The sequence below is a fragment of the Maniola hyperantus genome, chromosome 20, assembly GCF_902806685.2.
Source record: "Maniola hyperantus chromosome 20, iAphHyp1.2, whole genome shotgun sequence".
Taxonomy (NCBI): domain Eukaryota; kingdom Metazoa; phylum Arthropoda; class Insecta; order Lepidoptera; family Nymphalidae; genus Maniola; species Maniola hyperantus.
The window spans coordinates 5,865,856-5,890,944 of NC_048555.1; the positions used below are offsets into that span (position 1 = coordinate 5,865,856).

Below are 25,089 nucleotides of genomic sequence, written 5' to 3' on the forward strand. Positions count from 1 at the left end.
TTTTCACGGCCCATCTGTTGAACCGATTTTGACAAAATTTGGTACACAGATAGCTTGCATCCCGGGGAAAGTCATACTTTTTATCCCGGAAATCGAACAGTTCCCTTGGGATTTTAAAAACCTAAATCCACGCGGACCAAGTCCTATAGTATGTTCCTACCTGCAAGATCAATTTTTCAAATCACTGCTGTACAAAATGTATCTATTTATTCTATGGTTTTACTGGACATGTTTTCTAAAATAAAAAGTTCTGACTGACTGACTCATCAACGCCTACTTAGTCCAAACCCTTGGATCTAAAAAGCTGAAGTTTTGCACAGTCGAGTTTCTCTTTATAATCTAGATGATTAATGACCGGATTTATCGAAATTTCCACGAGATCAAAGCTGCGGGTGGTCGCTAGTTTACCTATAGGTACCTAAGTTAAAATTTGTGCAGAAATGAACATTTTTCTTTCTTTTTTACCTACCTGATGCTTAATTAATGCATAATATTATCTACTCCTGTTCATTACATCAATAATAACGCTAAAACCTAATTTACGGATACCTTGTTCTTAACTTCCTCATAAAAATATTACGTAGGTACGTATTCAAAGCAAGGGTTCAAAGGAAACATACCTACTTAATTTACGTAAACAACCTTAAAAGAAACATTTAATATTACTTTTGGATATATTATTATATCCCTAACATAATTACTTTTTTCGGGGAACATTTTGATTTTACCAATAATAAAGGCACTCCTCGAAACTCATATTTCTTTCGTTTATTATTATTTAGGAAAGCTTTCATATAAATAGGCTTTTTCAATCTCCTTTGAATTGTCGTATATTGAATATAATATCGATAATAGTTAATGAACGTAATATCGATTGGGAACGTAGATTTATCTCTCAAATATACGTAGAAGCCAGTGACTCTGTTAGTGTTTTTAATTATTTAAATACTGAAAACGTTACAATTTTTTTAAAAAAACCCTGACGAATTGTAATAGAGAAAAAGCCAACGCATGCCAGACCTTCGTTACTCCAAACTTCATAGTCGCGGATCGTTCCTCCCTGTGGGGACAATACGCAGAGAAACTTTCGGCTTGTATAAAACTAGCTATGCCCGCGACTTCGTCCGCGTGGACTATATAATTTTCGAACCCCTACTTTACCCTCTTAGGTATTGAATTTTCAAAAATCCTTTCTTAACGGATGTCTACGTCATAATAGCTATCTGCATGCCAAATTTCAGCCCGATCCGTCCAGTAGTTTGAGCTGTGCGTTGATAGATCAGTCAGTCAGTCAGTTGGTCAGTCAGTCAGTCACCTTTTCGTTTTATATATTTAGATAACCAAGGTCTGGACGCGCTGGCTCTTAGTTGCGATTTCGTCGTGCGTTGTGTTTTAACTTAACTTTCATCGTATTCGTTCCGTTACGTTAATTTCGGCCGTAAATAAATTTGTCTCGATTCAACTGTGTCTGTCTTTCTGAGAAAAGTCAAAGTACGGTCTTTAATTTCAGTCTAAGATACGTCTTCAGGTTAAAAAGTTAATAAACGAAATTGTTGGAGTAGGTGCCATATTGCTAAACATAGGTTTTTTTTAAATGTGTGAGCTTAGTTGTTATGAAGAAAGACATGCGTGAATCAATGCATGACAATAGAGTACCTACAACAAGTGTTTACTTTGCTGTTGACCGCATTAATCATAAGGTCAATCGTTATACGTTTTACATGAAAATGTAATTTAATGTGCTTTAACACGCACGTGTTACACTCGTATCAGACCAGTTTAAAAATTTAAATTGCACTTTGTAAATAATCCATACCAATCGTGACTGACTGACTGATCGATGCACAACCTGAACCGCTGGGGTTAGAACTTAGAAACTTGAAATTTTAATAGGTTATTTTTACAACTTGAGCATTTAGTAAGAAAAGATTTTTTGATAATTGTTCCCCACATGGAAATGAGATAAAATCATACAAAGAAAAAACACAGGAATTCACAGGATAAGTTAAAATGTACTTGTTTTTTGTTTGGATAAATTACCTTGATCTAAAAGCTAGTGTTAATAACAATGACATTGTTAAAACAGAATAAGTTAAAATTGACTTGGAACAATACACCTTGCTAGTTGAATATAAGCTAGAAATAATAACATTGTTAAAACAGAATAAATAAATTAAAATATCTTTGTTATTATGAATTATTCTTTACAATTTAGTTTGCATAAAGTCTGTGGCGAACGAATCAGAAAGTTGTGTATACCTACCAGCTATAAGCTACCTAACTTACAAGTATTAGATAGCAAAAAACGTGTCTCCCAGTAGAGATATAAATAAATGTAATATATTTTCGCTATAAGATAAAGGTTGACAGTTTACGTGATGCCTGAATGCAATATTACCTAATCCACAGATCCACATACTTTATTGACAGTAATTCCGACAGTAAACATAGCTTACATATTATCCAAGTGGTTAACTAGGTACCAGTATCTATCAGGCATTTTTCTTACGAGTCCTAGATATTCTCCCAAGTTAGTCTTTCATAATGACCGTGATCATCTTGTAGGTGCAATTTTTAATTATCTTTATAGCTATTAGGAATACCCATTACCAAATACCCTGCCTACCGAAATGATAATATTTTCTGCGATGGCTATTGGCATATTAAATTAACATCATTGGAAAGCACCTATATCATTACGTATTTAATTTAGTAATGTATCATAGTTACTACAGTAGGATTACAGATTTAACACAAATAATTAATTTTATCTAACTTAATAAATATTCAGTGGCCGTACTTGTCAGACAAACCCTAAATAGGTAGACCGTATCACATGAAATATCAAGTGACTCCTATATTATAGACTTAATTTGAAATTTTGACCTACATCCAAAGTTACCTAATTGGCTCTTATGACTGCACTCATAACGTCAAGCCAAGGCTTTCTTGGGCGGCTGTGAGATCTTCTTACGAGTACGAAATAACATACGGTTTAATCCATACTATAAATTTGATATTATAAATAAATACGAGTGTGTCTGTCTGTCTGTCTGCTACGGCCCATCTGTTTTACCGATTTTGACGATCCATTAAACCGATTTGTAACGGAGATAGCTTGTATCCTGAGGACGGATATAGGCTTCCTTTTTCCCGGAAAATCAAAGAGGTCTTACGGGATTTAAAAAAAACGTAAATTCACGCGTGAAGCCGCGGGCGGGCATCATTAAAAAAGTGTTTTCAAAGACTTTGCTTATTTTGATTTAAATATAAAATAACCCTTTTACAGAAAAGTAGTTTGTATCGAGACAGTTAGTTTTATTACGTCAGGCATCGTAGGATGGCCGGTGGAGCCAATAGACCTAGCGTGGAGACCGTCTAGTTCTAGTACTAAGTACAGTGATCGCAAAGCAGGTAGTCCAGTCTGAACACGAGGCAAATGACTGCGCAATGTACATCCCAACGAGGCTTCTGTCCTTGGTTGTACCTACCGGCGTAGATCGCCATGTTGCAACTTTAGATTGGACTCATTCACTGTAACTAAGTAAGTGTAGGGCGTCCTCCAGGACTGAGTATAAAATGAGGGTGGCGGGAAGGGACTGGATGTGAAAGATTGAGGACCGGGCTCATTAGGGAAGACCTATATTCCACATATTATAATGATGATGAAGAATGAGAGGAGAGAGATAATAATTTTCACCGCGATTAATAGCCTCATCTGGTGACAGAAGGGCTGGCTCATTTTTTGCGCAACGGATAAGCCTGGCTGTCCAGCGCGGAAATGCAGCCAGTATTCTTGGCACCATTCCACGCGGTCATGATGTATATAGTAATTAGATAAGGCTAGCTTTAAGTTTTATTGTAATAATTAAAAAAATAATTGACATAAAACCAATTAACGGACGGATATTAGATAACTTCTTGAATAAATCTATTCTAAATAGAAAATATTATTTCGACGAGGTATCTCTTATAAGATATCGATACCTACTGATATTAAGTATTCGTAATTAATTGGACTGAGAATTCATTTCAAATTTTTCACTTCAATTTGCTTTTGAAGACAGAGAAATTCGTTTAGAATATCGTATTATTTTTGTATGGAGGATCAAACCTAGCTTTGATATCGGAAAAGTTAATTTGCTAAAATTCGCTGGTTTTCGCATAGCGTTAATTAAATTCAAAACGCTAATCTGCGCCACTGTGAACTGTCAAGTGACAATTAGTTAATTAAAGTTTATTCAAACGTCTTGTTGGTGAGGTTTTTAACCGACTTCCAAAAAGGAGGTGGTTCTCAATTCGGCCCGTTTCTTTTTAACAGGTACCTAAAGTCTGGTAGAGTATAATTATGGGCTAATTCTTAAGCTAATTAGGTAGGTAGACTAAGTATCATCATCACCATGATCAACCCATCGCCAGCTAACTACTGAGCACCATGACCACGTGGACAAAGTCGCGAGCATCAGCTAGTCCTTTATAGATTTTGCAGCTTTTACTTCAGATATTTGCGATATGAAGACGCATTAGGCGCCAACTGGGCGCACCACACTCATAATAACAAAGTTCATTTGCATGATTTGCATACGTACAATTCATAGATCTCTAAAGTGACAAGGTTAGAATATTTTACGAAAACACTATAGATGTGTTTTAAAAGTAGTTTCGCTAATTTTTAGGGTCCCGTACACGTTTCACAGAGGAAAAAATGTAACCTCTATAGGATACGATCACTTTGTCATCAGTCTGTCTATGACGTCTGTTCATATAACGGCCTTGAGGTAGGTAACTAAAAATGCCTCACGCTGCCGTGAGATATCTAGTTTAACAAAATAAAAGAAAAGGCATATCATTCAAACCTATGGGGTACTTTTTGGTGATCAATAATCTTGACATTTGGAACAAAGATAGGTCTTGTAGCATAAGCAAAGGAAATAAATCATCAATTTCAAATTCTTGTTTACAATTGACGTACGATTTTCAAGCCCAAAACAGAGATAATGGTACGGAACCCTCTCAGGACGAGAGTCCTCCTCGCACTTAACCGTATTGTTTAGTTAAAGACGTCGGCCTCATTTGGTAAACAAGGCATTGTATTCGCGTCAAAGAATCGAATTCGGATTTCACACTTAATACCTAACTAATCCACCAAGAACATTGTCCAATTTAGTTGATTTCATGGCATGGCATACCTGAAGTCTCGATCTCAATGTATACTACGCACCCATTCCATACAAGATTTTTTGATGCGAGTTGTAACCTTTGCTATAAATAAGCTTTGCTTGGAGACAAGCAGTGCCATTAGCGCCAGCGCCATTATCGTTTCTCTGCAGTTTGACATGCTTTATAGATAGGTACATTAATTTCTAATACGAAATGTGCAAGCGCATTCGCGCGCGCGCGCGTTCGTTGTCACTGTGACGTCCGGGCATTTAATACTGTAGCTGTTCAAGCCTTAATCCTCCTCAAAACCTTTTGAGGCATACAGTAAAAACAGTCCTACCTATATCCACTAAACACTCAAAATTATCCACGGAAAATTGCTGCATTGAATCACTTAATAGTTTATTATTAGGTAGGTACTTTATTTTATCAAGAAAATAGATATATCTCAATCACATCTATAATCTACATATCATCATCATTATCTCGAGTCATCTCCTTCCTCCGCTGAGCACGGGTCTTCTCTCAGAATGAGAAGGGCAGATGGGTTAACGGCCATCGATGCATAGGGCATAGGTCACCACGCTGCCCAAAAGCGGATTTGCAGACTTCACACACCTTCGAGAACATTATGGAGAAGTCTCAAACATGTAGTTTTGTTTTCGATCGAGTTTTCTGATTGATTGGATGATTTATGCTAAACCGTGCCTCGTTCGAGGCGTGTCCGACCGTCGGACGTGCCTCAAACGTGTCACGGCACGGACTCCGACGCGCAGACGATCCACGGATTGCAATTTTGTATAAAGAAACGTAACACGGACGTGGCACGGCTCAGGCCCGGCGCGGTCTAGCATAATCATGCTTAAAGTTAAAACGCACACAACTCTGAAAATCGAATCTCGATCCTCGGATCTGTTTACCTTTACCCGATACACCGTTGACGTTAGCCGATACATTAAAGGTTTGTTAATGTATCGGTTAACGTCATGCATTTAACCGATACATCAATACTTATAATATTAACAATATTAATACTTTGAAAAATTGCCTTTGCATCGATTCGAATCGATTTGTCATCTTATTGAAGAGTTTGACGGACTTACTTGATTGGACGTAGGTAAATGAAACTGACCTACTTACCCGACTGAATTTGTACGATTTACCTACTTTGTGTTTACCTACTTCTTTTAGACTGGACGATATAATATCTATGAAGCAGCGACGCAAATGCTCGCATTGCAATTAAAAAGTCCCGATTCGCAAGTCTTTGTGAGTCTACACTCTACGATAAATATTACTATCAGCTGATCTTCTTACCATGAAACCCAGAAAGTTACCAAGCTACCAGTAAGTTTCATGCATTTTCAGGATTTTATACGTTATCGTTCTTTGTTTCGAATTTCGAATATTGTCAGAGTGTCAACGATATTAGTTCAACGCACAACGGGTGATTTGACACCAACCACAATTCAGTCACTGAAGTTTCAATATAGAGAGCTATTCTGAACATAAAGGTAAGAAGATCAAGTTCAGCGATAAGGAGCTATCTAATATCTCCCGAAGTTTTAGAGTTTGTAACTAATAAGTTACATTCTCCTTATCAATTGACCATGTTTAACACGTAATATTAACTATTAATTCTAATTATATCAACAATTCTAGTCTACGTAGGTACCTAATAATAAATTGGCGACCTTAGAGGTTAGACCTTATAAATCGTAGGTCCCGGGATCGATTCAGGGCTTGATCAATTATGAACTTATAATTTCTGAATTGGCTCAGTAGGTCCCTATGCTCATATAATTTCATCGCATGTTTCCCACATTTAGATTTGTTCCCGGATATTGCGGCTTACCTTACTATGCAAATTGTCATCAGGAGGTTAATCAGGTAAAGCACTCGCAATTACAATGGCTAAATGTAGGAATACTTTACGACCTTCTGTTGCGCTAATTGAAGTCATCAAGGGTTCACTGTAAATTGTGTCACGGACAGAAAACGTCATTTATTTAACTCCACAAATAGGTACAGCCATTCGGGTTACAGAAAAAACAATTCATCGAAATGTTTTCTCTGCCAAGTTTGTTACGAAAAAACAATATTGGTTGTATACCTAGGTACTCGTATCTCTAAAGTTTCTTATCCATTTGAAATGGTAAAAGCTAAGCAGCTTGATCTCATTTCTGTTGTCGTTTATTCATAAAGTAACTCGTGGGAGATACCTACTTAGTCGTATTTTAAAAGTTAATTAAACTAATTGAGAAGGTTTCGAATTAAATCTTGTTTTACTTAATCAAATCATTAACGTGAATTCTTTACCTTGTAGATAACAAGAAAGTCAATATCAAGCTCAGAAACGGATCTTACTAATTCTTAATCAAAGTTTTCTTTTAGAGAAAAATCTAAATCTTTCACAATGTATTTAATATTTTGGATGTGTGGAATTTTCAGTCAATAATTGCCATTTTTGATAACTGTTGAGAAGCTCTGGAATATCAAAGGTATACGTGCCAGCCTTGTGCGATACCCTGTGGGCTCCAATAAGGAAATAATCCTTACTTCATGTAACTTAGCCTGGAGGCAAAACAAATATTTGTTCGAGGCGGAAAACGGGCAGATCATAGGTTAAGTACACCATATTGAAAGCAATAACTACGCATCTTTTTACCATTTTCTTCGTTGATGCCTTGAAAAGGTCCACGTCTCTTGAAGGATATAAATATACTATGCTTGGTGATATTATGTCGCTGTTCTGTAGCGAATATGGTTCTGTTGTCCAGCAACGGCTCTATTCGATTCGTTTGATTTTGTCCGTCCACCTATTAGAGTGTCTACCTGTCTACTAAGTTTCAGCATTTTTCGAACAATACTTTAATCGCAACTGTTTGCCACTCTAACATAATCATTGTATACCACCCCGTAAAAGTTTTCAATCTTGTAAATAATTCAATACAACTTCTATATTCTTTATTAGAACTTGAATGCTACACTACAGACTTCCTATAGGACAAAAAGTCTATTGAATTTTAACATACAGGATGTAACCAGAAGTGACTGGACTGATTACTGATAATAAGGATACCTCAAAAAAAAAAAACGCGAAAAAAGTACAAAAAATCCTATAATTTTGTAAAAGTTTACGGTAGTTTAATGGTGGTTAAAAAGTTTACGCAAATTAAACATCTTACTGACACTAGAGGTCAACGAACGTTGCGTATGTAGGCCACTCGGAGTAATGCCGCGTCGTAGGCGGGGCATTGACTCGAGTTTTGCACGCTATACATTGCGGGTTTGAAAAATAACAAAATCAAAACAAAAACTACAAAATGAGGTAAATGGTTATTGGTATTGGATTGTGTTTTAGTTATAGGATTACAATAACGCTAAATTTTTGCTAGCGTTCTGGTTACAACCTGTATATTAGAACTTGAATCAGCTATACTACGAAGTACGGACTATCTATTGCTATAGGACAAAAAGTCTATTGGATTTGTAGGTGCAATCGTAGGTACAAAAGATAGTAATCGATTTAATCCCTTCATCATTTCGAACCGAGGTGGGCGTTGAGACCTATTCTAGACTCTCAATTCCGTTTATGCAAGCACAAAGATTCAAAGTAAACAACAGTCGATAGTGCTCTAAGTCGGCACCGATTTGCCCTCTATTCCGTCCTGTTTCCAATAACGGGCCGGTGTTAATTGCTATCCTTATCACGTTTATCTGTGGCATACAGCTAATAAGTATACTGATTTAAATGAAGCTTTCTCTTTATCTAGAGAAGGAAACTGTACGCTTATTGCATGCGTTTATTGTTAGTTCTAGGTTATACTGGTTTATTTTACTTGTTTCTGTCTGAACATGTTCTAAAATGTCCGTTTCCAAAGATTTGAAAAGTTTGGAAAAATGCGATTTTTTTTTTGTTTTCCATCGCAGAAAAATTTACTATCTAATATTTGAAATGCGAAAGAGTATTTGTTTGTCCTTCAATCATGCGGCAAGGATTCTGACCTGGCGGACCTGCCCCCCAATTGTGTAAGAATAACCATTTCATGGCTATCGCAATCGTCAAGAAATTCTGCCCTTTGATTGGTTGATTCGCTGTTTACATTTTTTCACAGCCAATCAAAGGGCAGAATTCTTGACGATTGCGATAGCCATGAAATGGTTATTCTTACACAATTGGGGGGCTGGAGACCAAAAAGTTCCCACCATAGAGTAAAGTAATATGACGTGGTTCCCACGGAATGCTCGTTATCGATCTCATTGACGTTCATCGAGACGGCACGTCTAGCAATTAAAAAATTTCGTAGAGCCATATTTTTCGTTCGTTTAAGGAAGACAGACGAGACGACTAATATCACATAATATCCATTTGAGCAGCCTTAGCTTGCCTCAAGTCGAGGCTGCTTGCCCTTGTACGGGAGCGGTGTGCAGGCTCGACCGTACCAAAGGGGAGATCTCCCACCGAGCGGTTGGTTGTGCTCGGTAGCGCCAGCTGGGCCGACGGTTATGTCTTGAAACTTCTATATATAGTCCAGATTGCAGAAAACTCCGTTAGTGCGATTGCTATCGGTGGTACATTTGTTCGGGACTACGTCATCGATTGAACAGCGCCATCTAGTTTCTATTGTGGTAACCGCCACATCACTCCCCTCCGAGACGAACGCGTAGTGTGAAGCAGTGAAGAGAGGTGGCGTTGTAGCGTGAAGGCGTGTGAAGGAAGGGCAATGGCTGCTAACCAACCAGAGAAGCGGTAGACCAGGACGCTTGTAGCTGGTGATGGAGTGCAGGGCCATTGTGCCCCGAAGCTGTGGCTACATCCGTCTTACAGGCCTCGATGTGCTTGCTGTTGCTGCTTGTAGACTTGGAGTTTGGAGGAGACGTCGGGCTTGCGGTGTGTGATCCAAAGGTGTTGCTGTGTATGCGATCACCCTTGATCACGTATGCGCCAGTGCGGAGTGCGGCGGTGTGCGGTTTATCTTCGATGACGTCGGCTGTTGTAGTGTGCGACCATTCTTGATTTCGTCGGTTGTTGAGGTGTGCGACCATTCTTGATCACGTCGGGGTCACCAATGTACGGGAGCGGTGTGCAGGCTCGACCGTACCAAAGGGGAGATCTCCCACCGAGCGGTTGGTTGTGCTCGGTAGCGCCAGCTGGGCCGACGGTTATGTCTTGAAACTTCTATATATAGTCCAGATTGCAGAAAACTCCGTTAGTGCGATTGCTATCGGTGGTACATTTGTTCGGGACTACGTCATCGATTGAACAGCGCCATCTAGTTTCTATTGTGGTAACCGCCACATCCTTAAACTGCTCAAAAGCAACCGATACTACATAATCTGGACATAGTATGGACTTCTGGACATAGGTCTATTGTAGTGAATTCTGTCTTCCATATGCCATGATTTTGCGCCGCCATCCAGCGGCTCCCTGCGACTCCTTTGATTTCGTCGGTCTACCTATCTTGCAACGCTGCGCTTTCCTGACGCAATTCCAGCACCTTGGGACCCCAACGGACACCTGTAGCAAACATAAAAGAAAAAATAGAGATAATATTAGGCTATGTTACATAAACATCATTATTTTTTGTTTTCGACATTTTTGGGGCTTTGACGAGTTAAAACGTGACATTCCGAAATAGGTTATTACGTTTCCTCACAAAAAGTCAAACACGTCCACACATATCGCCGGTGAAGTTAATAAATCAAAGCACTGACTTTTCCCCACACTCATAATTCTCTGACACTGTAAAAGAAATGGGAATTCTATTTATTGTTGGAAAAATAACCCTTGTTAGTGGGCGTTTATATTTCGTACTTCGTAGATATACCTAGCACGGCGAAAAAAATAACAAGCATTTTTCTAATATTTTGTTTTTATTTAATACTAGCTTATGCTCGCGACTTCGTCCGCGTGGACTACACAAATTTCAAACCCCTATTTCACCCCCTTAGGGGTTGAATTTTCAAAAATCCTTTCTTAGCGGATGCCTACGTCATAATAGCTATCTGCATGCCAAATTTCAGCCCGATCCGTCCAGTAGTTTAAGCTGTGCGTTGATAGATCAGTCAGTCAGTCAGTCAGTCAGCATTCAGTCAGTCAGTCAGTCAGTCACCTTTTCCTTTTATATATTTAGAAGTAAGGAATAATGCTCCCTACCAGGCCTTTCCACGAAATGTTTGCGCTCGCGAAACAAAATAACTAGCGTTTTTCTAATATTTTCATTTATAAAAGGAAGTGTCCATACGCGGCCACAAGCGGTAGTCTGATAATAATAAACATTCTGCCACAAGAGTTAACTTAATTTAAAAAAAAATTCTTTTGAAAGTTTTTAGTTTTTAGGGTTCTGTACCTCTTAAGAAAAAAGGAACCCTTATAGGATTACTTCGTTGTCTGTCTATCTGTCGAGTCGGGTTTCCAATGTGATAAGATTTTTTTTAAATTAAAAAACAAAATTACTGGCAAAGAGCGATTGCACCCAAATCCAACCTGGCCCGAAGGTTGGCCTGCGTGAGAAAGTTGTGCATGTTCTTTGTAGAGGGCATGACCTGTACCTACTGTCATCCGCATAGCAGTGGATGTTGTTGTCATGCAACATGTCATTGATATGCAGAATGAACAGTGTGGGTGATAACACCGAGCCCTGTGGGACGCCAGCATTGATAGGCTTGAGTTCCGAGCAAAAATCGTAGACAGCGACTTTGATGCTGCGACCATCAGGGAAGCTGGCGACCCAATTACACAGCTTCACTGGTAGTCCATAGGATGGTGATGGAGTATCTCTGCTTTAGGGCACACTTTACGGTGCCCAAAAATGCTCTCTAACGCTTTCTTATGAAACCTAAGAAAAAGGATTAGGTAGTAAGTAGGTAATCGTCCACAGTGTGCCCTGAGCCTTAGAAAACAACTAGTATGCTATAACATCTGTCCCGTCGTTTTTAAAACAAGGTAATTGTTATGTAAACTTGTCTTCTACTGCACATTGGATCGGATTCTCATATCAAAACACTTCGGCGTACATATTGAGAACGAAACGATGCGCTACGTATTTGATAGTACCTCGTAGGTCGTAGTACCTACCTGTCTACTACTCGTAGTTTTGTTTCATAGTAGTATTATTCCTTTGAAGCACGTTAGAAGTTATCACAGCGTTGCATTTTGACTTCATTGACCGAGCGAAGCGAGGTGTCTACACCCACAATTTAGAAGTGGGATCAAAGTAAATTATTTTACTCTCTGTCATAACTAGCTATCCCTTACGAAGTTATTTGCATAGGCATTCTCTGTGTTAGTGGCCTAATGGTGTGCCGTGTCTAAAGCTTTTAGAAGATTTAGGTGGTTAAGGCACCACTCTACGAGTTTCTACCTAAGCTGCTACGGATCAAGGCGCTGTCTCTCACTGCGGCTTTATCTAATGTACCTACTACCTATACAAAGCTCAAAGGTATCAATTTTTCTATTACGAGGCAAAGTTCGAACCTTAAGTAGTTGGTTTAATTTGGGAAGAGATCTTTTGTTAATTTGTTCAGATCTGGTTACGTTTTCTAATTGAAGGTATTCAGTCATCACAGGGGCTAGTCGTAGTCATCAACGCTAAAGCCATTAGGGTCTCAGAAATACAATACTTTTAAGCAATGCTCTCTACTATAAATCGACTAGGCATTTATAGTATCTTTCCTATGTAAGTGTATAGTATAGTGCGTTCAAACTAGACTAAGGCAGTTTCCGCCATGTTGAGATGTTTTACCAATAATAGTATTTACTACAACTTTACGTACCGATTTGCCCTAAACATACATTGAAAATATACATGTTTACCAAGTTTAAAAATGATTCTACATTCAAAATAATATATTGAACTAGCTTATTCTCTCGACTTCGTCCACGTGGACTAAGTACACAAATTTCAAAACCCCATTTAACCCCTTTAGAGTGAGGTTGAATTTTCAAAAATCCATTCTTAGCGGATGTCTACGTCATATTAATAGTTATCTGAATGCCAAATTTCAGCCCGATCCGTTCAGTAAGAGGTGTGCGTTGATAGAACAGTCAATCAGCAGCTTTTCCTTTTATGTAATAATATAGATTAACATGGCGAAAATTTTTCCTTTGTTAGTTCGGACGCATTATACAATCTACTGCAAGAATTGCAACAAATATTCTTTTTTTTTTTTTTTTTTAATAGATATGGCGAGCAAACGAGCAGGCGGGTCACCTGATGTTAAGTGATTACCGCCGCCCATGAACATTTGCAGCACCAAAGGAGCCGCCGATGCGTTGCCGGCCTTTTAGGAATTTGTTGGTCCGCCCCTTGAATAACCCCATGTTATATATAATCTAGTGGGAACACCGCCGATGGGAGTTGGTTCCACAGTTTGCACGTGCGTGGAAAGAAGGATCTGGCGCAGCGGACGGTCGAAGTGCACCAGACACCCAGATGGTGAGGGTGAAATTCCTTACGGTGGCGCGCGGTGCGGTTGTAGAAAAAAGAGGGTGGAATGAGGTCAAAAAGCTCCTCAGAGCACTCCCCATTATACAGGCGATAGAACACGCATAGGGAGCTAACGTCTCTGCGGTGCTCCAGGCTTTCCAACGAGCCGGTTAGTTTGGGATCGTCCACAAGTCGAACAGCCCGCCTTTGGATCCGATCAAATGGAAGGAGTTGGTACTGGGGTGCTCCAGCCCAAAGGTGGGAGCAGTACTCCATGTGAGGGCGGACTTGCGCCTTATAGAGTAGGAGCCTATGCTCGGGCGCGAAGTACCGCTTTGCTCTGTTGAGCACCCCAAGCTTTGTCATGTCATATTCTAAAGTAAAGCTAAATAAAACATTAAAATATTCTTTACTTTTTTGCAGATACAATGTCGGTTACCATGGCAGAAGTGTGCAAGTAATTTTCTATTCAAGAGGACCGATATACACCGACATAATAGATGTCACACAGGTTCACTATTATAGTACTAAGTGGTAATAGATGGGACGTGAGACTTGAGTTACGGTGTAAGTGATGAACAAAGGTGCACTTTCCGTTCACAATGCTCGCGGACGATGAAACACGATCCAGACATAACCTCAGTTACATTGGAACAAACGACACTTACTTCTTAGAAGACACGAGACTTATATCCTTGCTGCACAAAAGAGGTGGGAACCACACCCCTATAGAAGAATGGCTAAAGGCGCTCGAAGATTTAAGGAACAAATACAATATTTCCGTTATAAAGGAATGCGATCGCTTCGATTATTGCTCCGGGGAATCTCGGGACCTCATCCTCGCATACAATAGTATACATGGTTACATCAGTTTATTGGTAAGTGTTACTGGATACTTTTTTGGAATTGATTTTTTTTATTCAAGTTATTTACGTTATTGAATAGTTATATGAACTTGCCACTGGTAGGTACATGACGTCGTTTCTACTGCAAGTAAGTATATTACGCGACAGGTCGAGATCCTAATGGGGATAACAACTAGACGAACGAAATGACTACGCAAAAGGCACAGGCGTTAAAATTTAATAGTCATTCCATTCCATTTGTAGACCCATAGTATTTTAAGCAATTTTGATTAACAAATCGCGATCGTCCGGTGAGAATCTCTAGTATCTTCATTTTGATTTCGATCTCGATTAGTGTTTTACAATTGCACTTGGGTTCCTGGTGAGCCAGTATCCGTCCGATGAGATTTATAGTTAGGTATGTAGTGTGGTTGAGTGCAATGAATATCTAATGAAGTGAAAATACTTGGGTATACGGCAATCGGCTTTACTTTATCTACATCTAGCTATTGCCCGCGACGGCGTTCACGTGGATTTAGGTTAGCCTGATTCAAACATATCTACTTATTTTTAGGAAAACAGAACCCTTCTAGGATCACTTTAATGTCTGTTTGTCTGTCTGTCTGTCAAGAAACCTATAGATAGGGTACTTCCCGTTGACCTAGAATCATGAAATTTGACACAAAGGTAGGTCTAAGGTAGAGTTTACACGAAGCCAGTAATGCTGGCGCCAGTCTGCAGACAAGCCAGCGTTGGCCTGGCCCTTGTTGTTTAGGCGCGGCCAATCATTCACGGATTTTTTCTTCTGGTGTGCACACGTTTGGAAAAAATAATGAATACGTGGCAAAGGCTGTTGAAAAAGAAATGTTTAAGGAATATCTCTGCACTATTAAGAGAAGAGTTGATTGATATATTACAAAAAAAGGGAGCGAAACGACTTTGGATAAGAAAATGGTTAAGCGATAGACCTGTAACTGGAGCTTTTTTTTGATTTTTGATTTAACTTCATCGAGAGTCAGTTCTTCTATATTCATTCCTACACGAAGTTGTTCTAGTGCCGAATCGCGCATTTGTTTATTTTTGTATGCATTGCAACGCTTATCCCACAAGCATTCGTGCTCTCTATAAAGTTGTACGAATTTCAAAGTATCCTCTTCGTTGAATTTTCTCGGCATTTTGTCGCAGAAATTCCAAATAAAACAACAAAGAACACACACCGTACGGACGTTCGCCAGTGACTGGCGAGACTCGTCTACACGTGTCCGCAACGCTGGCGCGGGGGTCGAAGGGTATGCGGGCGGAGGTCACTGGCTAGAAAAATAGACGGTCGCTCTATTCTCGCCAGCGTTGGCAGCCAGCGCTGGCTTGGCTTGAAAAACTGTTTACACAAGGCCAATACCAAGCCAGCACTGGCTGCCAGTCTTATTGGCAGCCAGTGTTGGCTCCGTGTAAACTATGCTTTATAGCAGACATGAGGGGAAAAATCTAAAAACCGTGAATTTGTGGTTACATCACAAGAAAAAAATTACAATGTGTTCATGAACAAATATTGCTATTTTATCAAGTTTCATCTGCGTCATTTCGCTTATATCAAGATCCGGTCGAACTTTCTCAAAATCATCAAGTACCTATACCTAGAATAACAACAAAAGTAGTTACCCACATACTACCAGCCTATTCATGCAGTCTATCTATAGTCTACAGATGTACTTAAACTCTGTCTTTTGCACTAACTGTCTATGACCTCTACAGATCTGCCTCTTCGGTAGCCTAGCCAATGCGCTGAACGTGGCCGTCCTGACGCGGAGGGACCTAGCCACCGCCCCCATCAACCGTCTGCTCAAGTGGCTGGCCGTCGCCGACGTGTTTGTCATGCTGGAGTACGTGCCCTTTGCTATTTACAGATATCTCGTGAGTATGAACTATGAATAATTAGCGATGGTTTTACAGATTACTGACGTCATTTATCGTTGTGCACCACACAAGTCAAAATTACGATTTTTGACGACCTCCCTGGCGCAGTTGTAAGCACTGTGGTCTTATTAGTCGGAGGTCCCGGGCTCAATTCCTGGCAGGGGTTTGGAATTTTATAATTACTAAATTTCTGGTCTGGTCTGATGGGAGGCTTCGGCCGTGGCTAGTTACCACCCTACCAGCAAAGCCATGCCGCCAAGAGATTCAGCGTTCCGGTACGATGCCCTGTAGCCTCCCACCAGACCAGAGCAGAGACAATTTTAGAAATCATGAAATCCCAAATTGCCCATGCCGGGAATCGAACCCGGCACCTCCCACTTATAAGACCACAGCGCTCACCACTGCGCCAGGGAGGTCGTCAAAAGTGTATTTACTCGCAGCTGTTCCCGGGCCAAGTGGAGCGGCCGTACTCGTGGGCGGTGTACATGCTGTTCCACATGCACTTCACGCAGATCCTGCACACCGCGTCCATATTGCTCACTCTGTCACTGGCCATCTGGCGATACATTGCTATCAAGTGAGTAATGCATTCCATGACACCTACCGGCTACCTATACAGGGTGTAACGGGAACGCTAGCAAAAACTAAGCGTTATTGCTATAGTACCTAAACACAATAGAATACCAATAACCATTTGCCTCATTTTGTAGTTTTAGTGATTTAATATTTTTCAATCCCGCAATGTATAGCGTGCAAAACTGGGGTCAATGCCCTACCTACGACGCGGCATTGACTTCGAGTGGCCTACTTACGCAATGTTCGTTGACCTGTAGCTTCAGTCAGATGTTTTATTTGCAATATATATCGTAAACTTTTACAAAATTATAGGATTTTTATATATTTTTTCGCGTTTCTTTTATGTCATATCAGTAATCATCAGTACTATCATCTGTCTTCGTTTTTGTCAGCGTTTTGGTTACACCCTATATAATTGTAGAAAAGAAGTAGAATACGTTGTACTATTCTAAGGTAAAGATTACTACAACACTTAAATTCAAAAATCTCTGACAAAGCGGTGTATTACTCTATGTACACCAATTTCTTAGAAAAAAACAGGTCGATTTGAGAACCTCCCCGTTTTTGGAAGTCTGTTCAAAGGCCTCCTTAGAAAACTTAGATTGCAGTAAAAAGTTACTTGAGCACAAATGTGACTTTTTATATAGGTTAATACCTATATAAAAAGGCAATAATAATGAATTAATTAATAACCCAGGTGATAGCTCAAAATCAGAAGGAATGACTGAATGTCTCAGGTTTGAATGACATATTACTTAGTACCTTAGTATTTTATAATTTTTACAATCTTACATTAGGGCCGTTTGATTCATTTTATAAGTCTTTTTGATCATCCAAACAATTACTTATTGTAATTTCGGTTGTAAGTAGAGCAAGCACGCCAATTTATCGAAATACCTTTGGCATTTCAAGTTAGGTTTGCTTGTGACGGGCTTAATAATTAATTGGATTATTAATTAATATGCATTCTTTGACAGCAGTAGGTAGTATACGGTTTACTTATACATATTTATGTAAGTGTAAAGTTGCAAACACACTATACTATGTTGTGGACAGAGGTGTGGTACAGTCTATAGTACGCGACAGGTGGAAATGGCAATCGGGTGGGGATGTCCCGCACACCCGCATAGCCCCTACGCTAACCCGTGTGAGAATAAGTACTATATAAGGACATAATAAGTAGTCACAATTAAAGAGTTCAATTATGCTCTTTAATCTATGCTCGGCACCTAAAATATTATTTCATACTATCAACAGTTATTGAACCCCTATGGCTTTGGAATTGGATTTTTTTTCAAATTCGTACACAATTTTCGATAAATAACTTATTGCCAAGTTTACTCTGTCCGATCGCTTTTCGTCGCATTACGATTTACGACACATCCGTGTGTTTATACCTTTATGCAAGGGTCTTTGAGTACTTTGAGCTGACACTAAGCAAATGTTCAACTTTATTTAAACATCATGTAGTTAGTTAGCATTGAATAATTAATTTGAGAACTTAGTTTCGCCTTAATTGATCCGTTAATATTTGTACGATGCGCACTCAAGAAAACGAACTGATAAACCAGCTTATATTTTCCATACCTATCTGTTTAAATTGAAGTCTCAACCGTTAAATAGATCCTGACAACATCTGGCACACATCCTTTAGAGATGGATAAAGCATTCTTTTTATGGCAGGAAATCAGACAGTTTCCACGCGGTTAAAAAATCTGAATCCATGGGGATAAAGTCGCGAGTTTCAGCTAGAATTCATAGAAAATCATTTTTATGAACTACAAATCTCAGTAAGCAATTTATGTAAATATGGAGGACAGGTACCGACTACTGGGCAAGGCGCCAAGTGTACCAATCTTTCTCACACATATATCTTATTCGGAGAAAAATATGAGCTTGTATTTTACAAGGCAGAGTCTTCAATCACTCTAGTACGAGCTCGCTGATGTTCTAAATATTTAGATTATTTTCTCATATAAATAAGACAAACTGTTCGCAACATTGTCTTCTCCTTTTTCCAACAGTTGTCTGGGATAAATCGAGGTTAGAGGACCGCCTTTGCATTCTGTGTTTATTCCTAGGTTCCTATCTTTATAGGTAAGGTAAGGTGCTAGTAACTTAGTCATTGAAAATGCGTTATTAATTTTCTCTTCTTCTATAGGTACCCGTCCCACGGGCCTTCCTTATGTACAGAACGACGCTGCACCATCGCCATTATGAGCAGCTTCCTCTTGCCTCCTATACTCTGTATCCCGTCGTACTTCGTAAGTATTTCTTAAAATATAATTTTAGTAGGAGAGATTAGGGGAAACGCACACCTGCAGACAGTGGCGTGCACCGGAGTTCAAGCCAGGGTATTTAGGTATGAATTTATTTTACGGCAGGTTAAAATGAAAAATAAGCATTGATTAATTACAATGAGGGTAAGCAGTGCGTTTATGCATCTATGAGCTTCACGCCACTGCCTGCAGAGTGGTGTAGAGCCGAGATGGTACCTTTTTTGGTAACAACTAAAACTTAGCTTTACACGACTGTCCAAAAAAATAAATGTAATGTTTTCAGTGTTAATAAATTATAATGTATAATGTATGTAAACAAAGTATTATAATGTATGTAGGTTAACAAAGACGATTTTTTTTGTTTGGACACAATAGATTTTCCAGACACAGGGCACATCAAAGTTTTTTAAAAACAGAAATTTATTTTAGTACTTACCAACAGATTTGAGTACCTACATACTCGACGTACTTATCTCTTAATTTGAAATACTTTTATGTACTATTCATGATTTGTATTATATTTAATGTACTATTCAAGTAGACGCTTACTAAGCATGTCAGTGCTAAGTTTTCAAAGATCTCTTAGAAAAGCTTACTACTTTTAAATAAAACTTTTTTAGTTCAAAATAGAATATAGGTTTAATTATATTTCTATGAAATTAGGTGGAATTCTGATCGACGAAAAGGAAAATTCCAGATAACGTGTAGAATTCTGGTACAAGAAAATTTCCTAAGAACTTATCGTTTATCTAAGTTTTGACTTGCAAAACTTCGCACGTATGAAAGTTTTGTGCCCCCTATTAAGTACAGCGAAATATGTTTAACTTTCGCATTGAGGTGTATTTCAAAGGTGCTGTACCTACTAAGACGTATCTACTAGCAATAAAACTTGCAGATGTTAGCTCTGGCAGGTCACTTGCATTGTATCAAATATTTGCGCAAGAAATTGCGTTACATTTCAACGGAAAATGCTTGCACTTATTGATATTGACATAACAATCACAGAAACAGCAAAAACTTGCCAGTGGACATGACTTAATATTAGTCAGAACATTGACTCATATTTAATTTATTAATAATCTATATATTAATACTTTTGCCTTTTATTATGTTACATGGATATTTTCATTTTCAACGATGTCAAAATCCAATCACCTGTTTCTGAAATTCTATTGCCTAAAACTGATTCTGAAATTGCTATTATACTAACCCCTTCCAGATTAGCTTGCTTCCATTTTAAACTGATATATCACTAAACACCTTGTGCTTGTGAGCTTGTGTTTATTCCGGTGAATCTTCGACTCGATTAAACAGTTTTTGACGGCACATTCATAGGCAGGTGGACTTTGCGAGAAGTGATTTGGATTACACTTTAGTCGCACAAGCAAAGACAAATTCAATACAAATGAAATCGCGGAAATGTTCATAAAGCGTTAATTAGGTATTATTGTCCACCCTTTATAAATATTAGCCTAATATGGTAAATATAATTATGTAGTAGCAAGTAGTGCAAACCAGCAAATATTAATATTTTCGGTCAATCCTGAAGGTTAGTTGGTAGGAAACACTCTTGGATATTAGCCCAATAAAGTCAACCTCAGTTATTTCTGTTCTTTTTATTTTATTTTAATTCCTTTCTTGTTTGTAAATTTTCATTAGCGCGCCAATTAAAATTTTCCGTTCGAACCAATGGGACCACTAATTTTACTGTTAAGTTCGCCTTTTGAATTCTCCTTTAATTAGTGAAAAAAAACAAAAGAAACTGATGTAAATTACGACAATCTATGGGTATAAGAATTTTATTAATAAAAACACTACGCTCTCGATAAACACGTTTTCTCAGTAAAACCATTTTCTTTTGTTAGAATGGCCTGAAAAGAACATGCAATATAGAGTTGGGAATCCTTATGGTGGAAACGTTTTTACGTAACGTACAAGCACTTGTGATTTACCCTCGGGAAAGCTTTGCGGCTTTCTGAAACTCAAATAATATAATTGGTGGTCTAGGTAAAAGAAAATATTTTACATTTGGTAAATTGAATGTACCTATCGTTTATTGGTTAACCACGAATCAAAAAACCGGCCAAGTGCGTGGCGGGCCACGCGCAGTGTAGGGTTCTGTAGTCACAAATTAGCTAGTCATGATAGTTTTCTTTTAAAATTGATTATATATACTACTGCTGTGAATTTTTCACGTTCCTATATACTACCATTTGGCTGATAAAGGGGGGAGGGACGGGACACTTGACTCTAATAAAAATTAGCATTTTAAAACATATTTTACAAACGGATTTAGAAATCGAAAAATGATGTTCCCACACCCACAGTATTTTTAAAAGACCTATTCAACGATACCCCACACTATGGGGTAGACGAGAAAAAAAGAATTCATCCCCACTTTACATGTAGGGGAGCTACCCTAAAAAAATATCACAATTTTATTTCACCACTTTGTCGGCGTGATTAATATTTATACCCATGCCAAATTACAGATTTCTAGCACTAATAGTCTCTGAGATTAACCGAGGATGGACGGACGGACGGACAGACGGACGGACATGGCGAAACTATAAGGGTTCCTTGTTTACTACGGAGCCCTAAAAAGAGAAGCGTTAAAGTTTTACGATTTTTGTCGTTTGTAGCGTTTGGACGGATGCGGATGGACCGATTTGAATGACCATTTAGAATCGAAAAAATTATATTTTTAATCAAATAAACTTTTACAAGTGCTTTTGAATCGTCAAAATAATTTAGCAATGGTTTGGGATGTCGTTCCTACCGATAAGAACCAGCAAAAACAATAATCTTGGCGGTTGCTCTTTTCAAATGTTCAATTTACATTAATATTATGACCATTTTTGAATAATAAATAGCAACTATTTAGATATTTTTTTCTAAATTCGAGATTGCTAGCCAGATTTTAAAATCATCATTTTTAAACTATTGGTTTTCTTGCATGATGGTTATTGCGGAGATCAATATCTCTAGGCAAAGTCGAATGTCTCAGTTTATAGGAAGTTTAAATTTAATTGAACCGAAGTTAGTTGTAGCGAAATAATTATTGAATACAAATACATCCAAGTCAGTAGATTGATTGTGCAGGGAATGGTGTGGCATGATACAATTAATGGCGCTTCGTTTCACGGGCAAGGCCGACACTCACACCTTAAATTAATCGTTCCCGATTCTATTACAGTATCACGTTGTTTTGGACTGTATCTACTCGGCTGGAAAATAGTATCTAAATAAAAGGAAAATTTGTAGGTCAGCTCAGCCGGATGAGTTAAACAAAATGTACCTACTGACTAGTAATTGCAAATTACAGTACACAATATTATGCTCTCAGGCTTTTCTGTTTGTTTCTTTTATTCAATTTATCAGTACTTTGAAAAGAACTATAAGAAAAATGATCCTCATTGCGGCTATTATAAAATTTATTTATATCGATACCTAAACTTATAGGATAACGGCTTTTTGATTCAAAAGCTTGAAGAGAGTCTTGTTAAAGTTTTTTTGAATAAAAATTTATTCTATTCTGTTCTACTCTATTGGTTAACTTAGTACATATCTACTTTAAAAAAATTATATTTCTGATGTGGCTGCTCAGGTCTAAGGTAGTTGTATTTTTCCCATTGTTTTTCATAAGTAAATTTTATAATCCATTGTTTTAGAATTCAGGTAGTGTTTATTAAAATGATTCGACACAAAAATAGATCGAAGCCACTTGATTGATTTTGTAAAAGAACGGTGAGACAGGCAAGGAACAAATGGCACTTAGGTTGCCGGTCAAGGTTCTTGTCGGATCCCACCTTAAATTAATCAATTCCGACGGTCGCTATTTTCATTCTATTTTCAGACGATTGTTTGATGTTGGAGGAAAATAATTTGAAAGTAGATTCCACGTTCTCAATTTCCTAGTTCCCTTTGAGCGTGCAACAGTATAGAGATTGCTTTTTCAAAAATGCACCAGATGCTTAAAATATTTTAGAGAATTTTTATTTACTAGACAAGGTTTTTTGTCGACTCGTTTTAAACATGTTTGCTAACGGTTGAAATTAGTAATCAACCTATCCGTACGTTACTAAACGATGTTGTTAATTGTGAACGAACGCCATACAATTTTTCAAAAATGACAATAGATACATTATTCAGATTACTGATAATTTTATTATACGGATTAATAATAATTTTATTACTTTCGGGAGTAAAAGTTTTGTTACTTTTGGATATGAATAAACTTGTTAATAGAAGTAAATAATCATATGAGTGAAGTTAGAATGACTACTTATAGAGATGTCAGCCAGTCTAACAATCAAGCCATGTCGACTACATTTAACCAAGCAGAAATTACTTCGTTCTATTGTAAGTCACCTTGTTTGCCATTAACTTCAACTAATTATTGGTTTCCAGGTCTTCACAATACATCAAGACTACGCAATAGACAACGGCCCAACAAAAGTGTTCTATGTTGATTCCAACTACGATGGCAGACTATACCAGACCAACTTCTGGGTGCATGCGGTTGTTATAAAACTACTTCCCTGCGTGATTTTGACAGTGATCAGTGCTTGGTTGATCCGGGTGCTATACCGGGCGAACAGCAGGAAGAAAGCCTTGAAAGGATACAGTGCTTGTCCAGTCCCTGCAGTGGTAAATGGGAACGGGAATATATTTACAAGGAAGTCCACAAAGCGGTCTAAAGCTGAACGGAGAACGGACCGGACTACAAGAATGCTTGTCGCAGTTCTCTTGTTGTTCCTGCTAACGGAGTTTCCCCAAGGAATTCTAGGTTTGTACTGAGTTCGTCTAACTTGGGTAATTATGTAGTTTGAACTAAGAGCTCATGACAATTTTCGTAGTAACAACGCGAACATTTTAGCGTTCAAAGTTCCTGGTTGCTATTTGAGTAGCTTTGATAAATTAAAGTTTGAAAAAGTTGGAAGACCCCCACTAGGTGGATGGATGACATCATACGAGTCGCAGGGAGCCGCTGGGTTCAGGCAGCGCAAGACCGTGGCGTGTGGAAGTCCCTACAAGAGACCTATGTCCAGCAGTGGACGTCTATCTGTTAATGATAAATTAAAAGGTCTTTTAAAATAGCTTAGATTTAGTTCTACTAGTAAAAAAACTTATCTCCCGGGTCTAGTTAATTTCTTATCTTCATTTACAAGCAGATATTATAGTCTTTAAACAACTGTACATTTCCTAATAAGTTTTCTTTTTATTTGTGTGTACATTTTTGAGTGCAAGCAAATTTAATTATAGTTTGATTTTTAATTCCGTGGAATTCTGACGTTTCTTAATGTTACTTACCAGAGATAAAACAATTCCCACTAAGAAGAAAACTTTAAATATTGTACATAGGTAAATTTAAGTACATAAATCAATTGCCGCATGTATGTAAGATCATCACTTGAGAACAAATCAACCGATTTGGCCGATTTTTTGTTGTTTTCGTAAAGAACAAGGTTTTTGTGAAAGAATGTCTTACAAAATCCTGAATCAATATACTTATAATAAAATTGTAACAGGTCAAATTCTGTACATTGAAGATATTTTGAAAATTTTTTTTCGAGGGCACTCTATAATCGATACTGAACCCAAAACTGTAATTTTTTTCATTTTTGTCTGTCTGTCTGTCTGTCTGTCTGTCTGTCTGTCTGTCTGTCTGTATCACGGCCGCGCATCACGCTGGAACTACTGAATGGATTCCAATGAAACTTGGTACGATTTGAGGTCATACTATGAGGAAGAATATAGGATACTTTTTATCCCGAAATTCAGCATGGTTCCCGTAGGAGAGGGGACGAAAGTTAAAATGTATACTGAGTTGTAATTCATTAACGCGTAGTCCGATTTCATTCATTCTTTTTTTGTTAGAAA

The 25,089-nt window shown here is 38.2% G+C and overlaps 1 protein-coding gene across 1 annotated transcript in view; it reads left to right on the forward strand.

Annotated features, from left to right (window-relative positions):
- The window catches only part of LOC117992078 (G-protein coupled receptor dmsr-1), a 45,978-nt gene that overhangs the window by 15,868 nt on the left and 5,021 nt on the right, over positions 1-25,089 (forward strand). The window contains exons 2-6 of the mRNA XM_034979734.2: positions 14,016-14,470; positions 16,190-16,348; positions 16,792-16,928; positions 19,089-19,191; positions 23,617-23,995. Of these exons, the coding sequence (XP_034835625.1) occupies positions 14,195-14,470; positions 16,190-16,348; positions 16,792-16,928; positions 19,089-19,191; positions 23,617-23,995 (1,054 nt within the window). The 5' untranslated portion in view covers positions 14,016-14,194. The remainder of the gene's footprint in view (positions 1-14,015; positions 14,471-16,189; positions 16,349-16,791; positions 16,929-19,088; positions 19,192-23,616; positions 23,996-25,089) is intronic.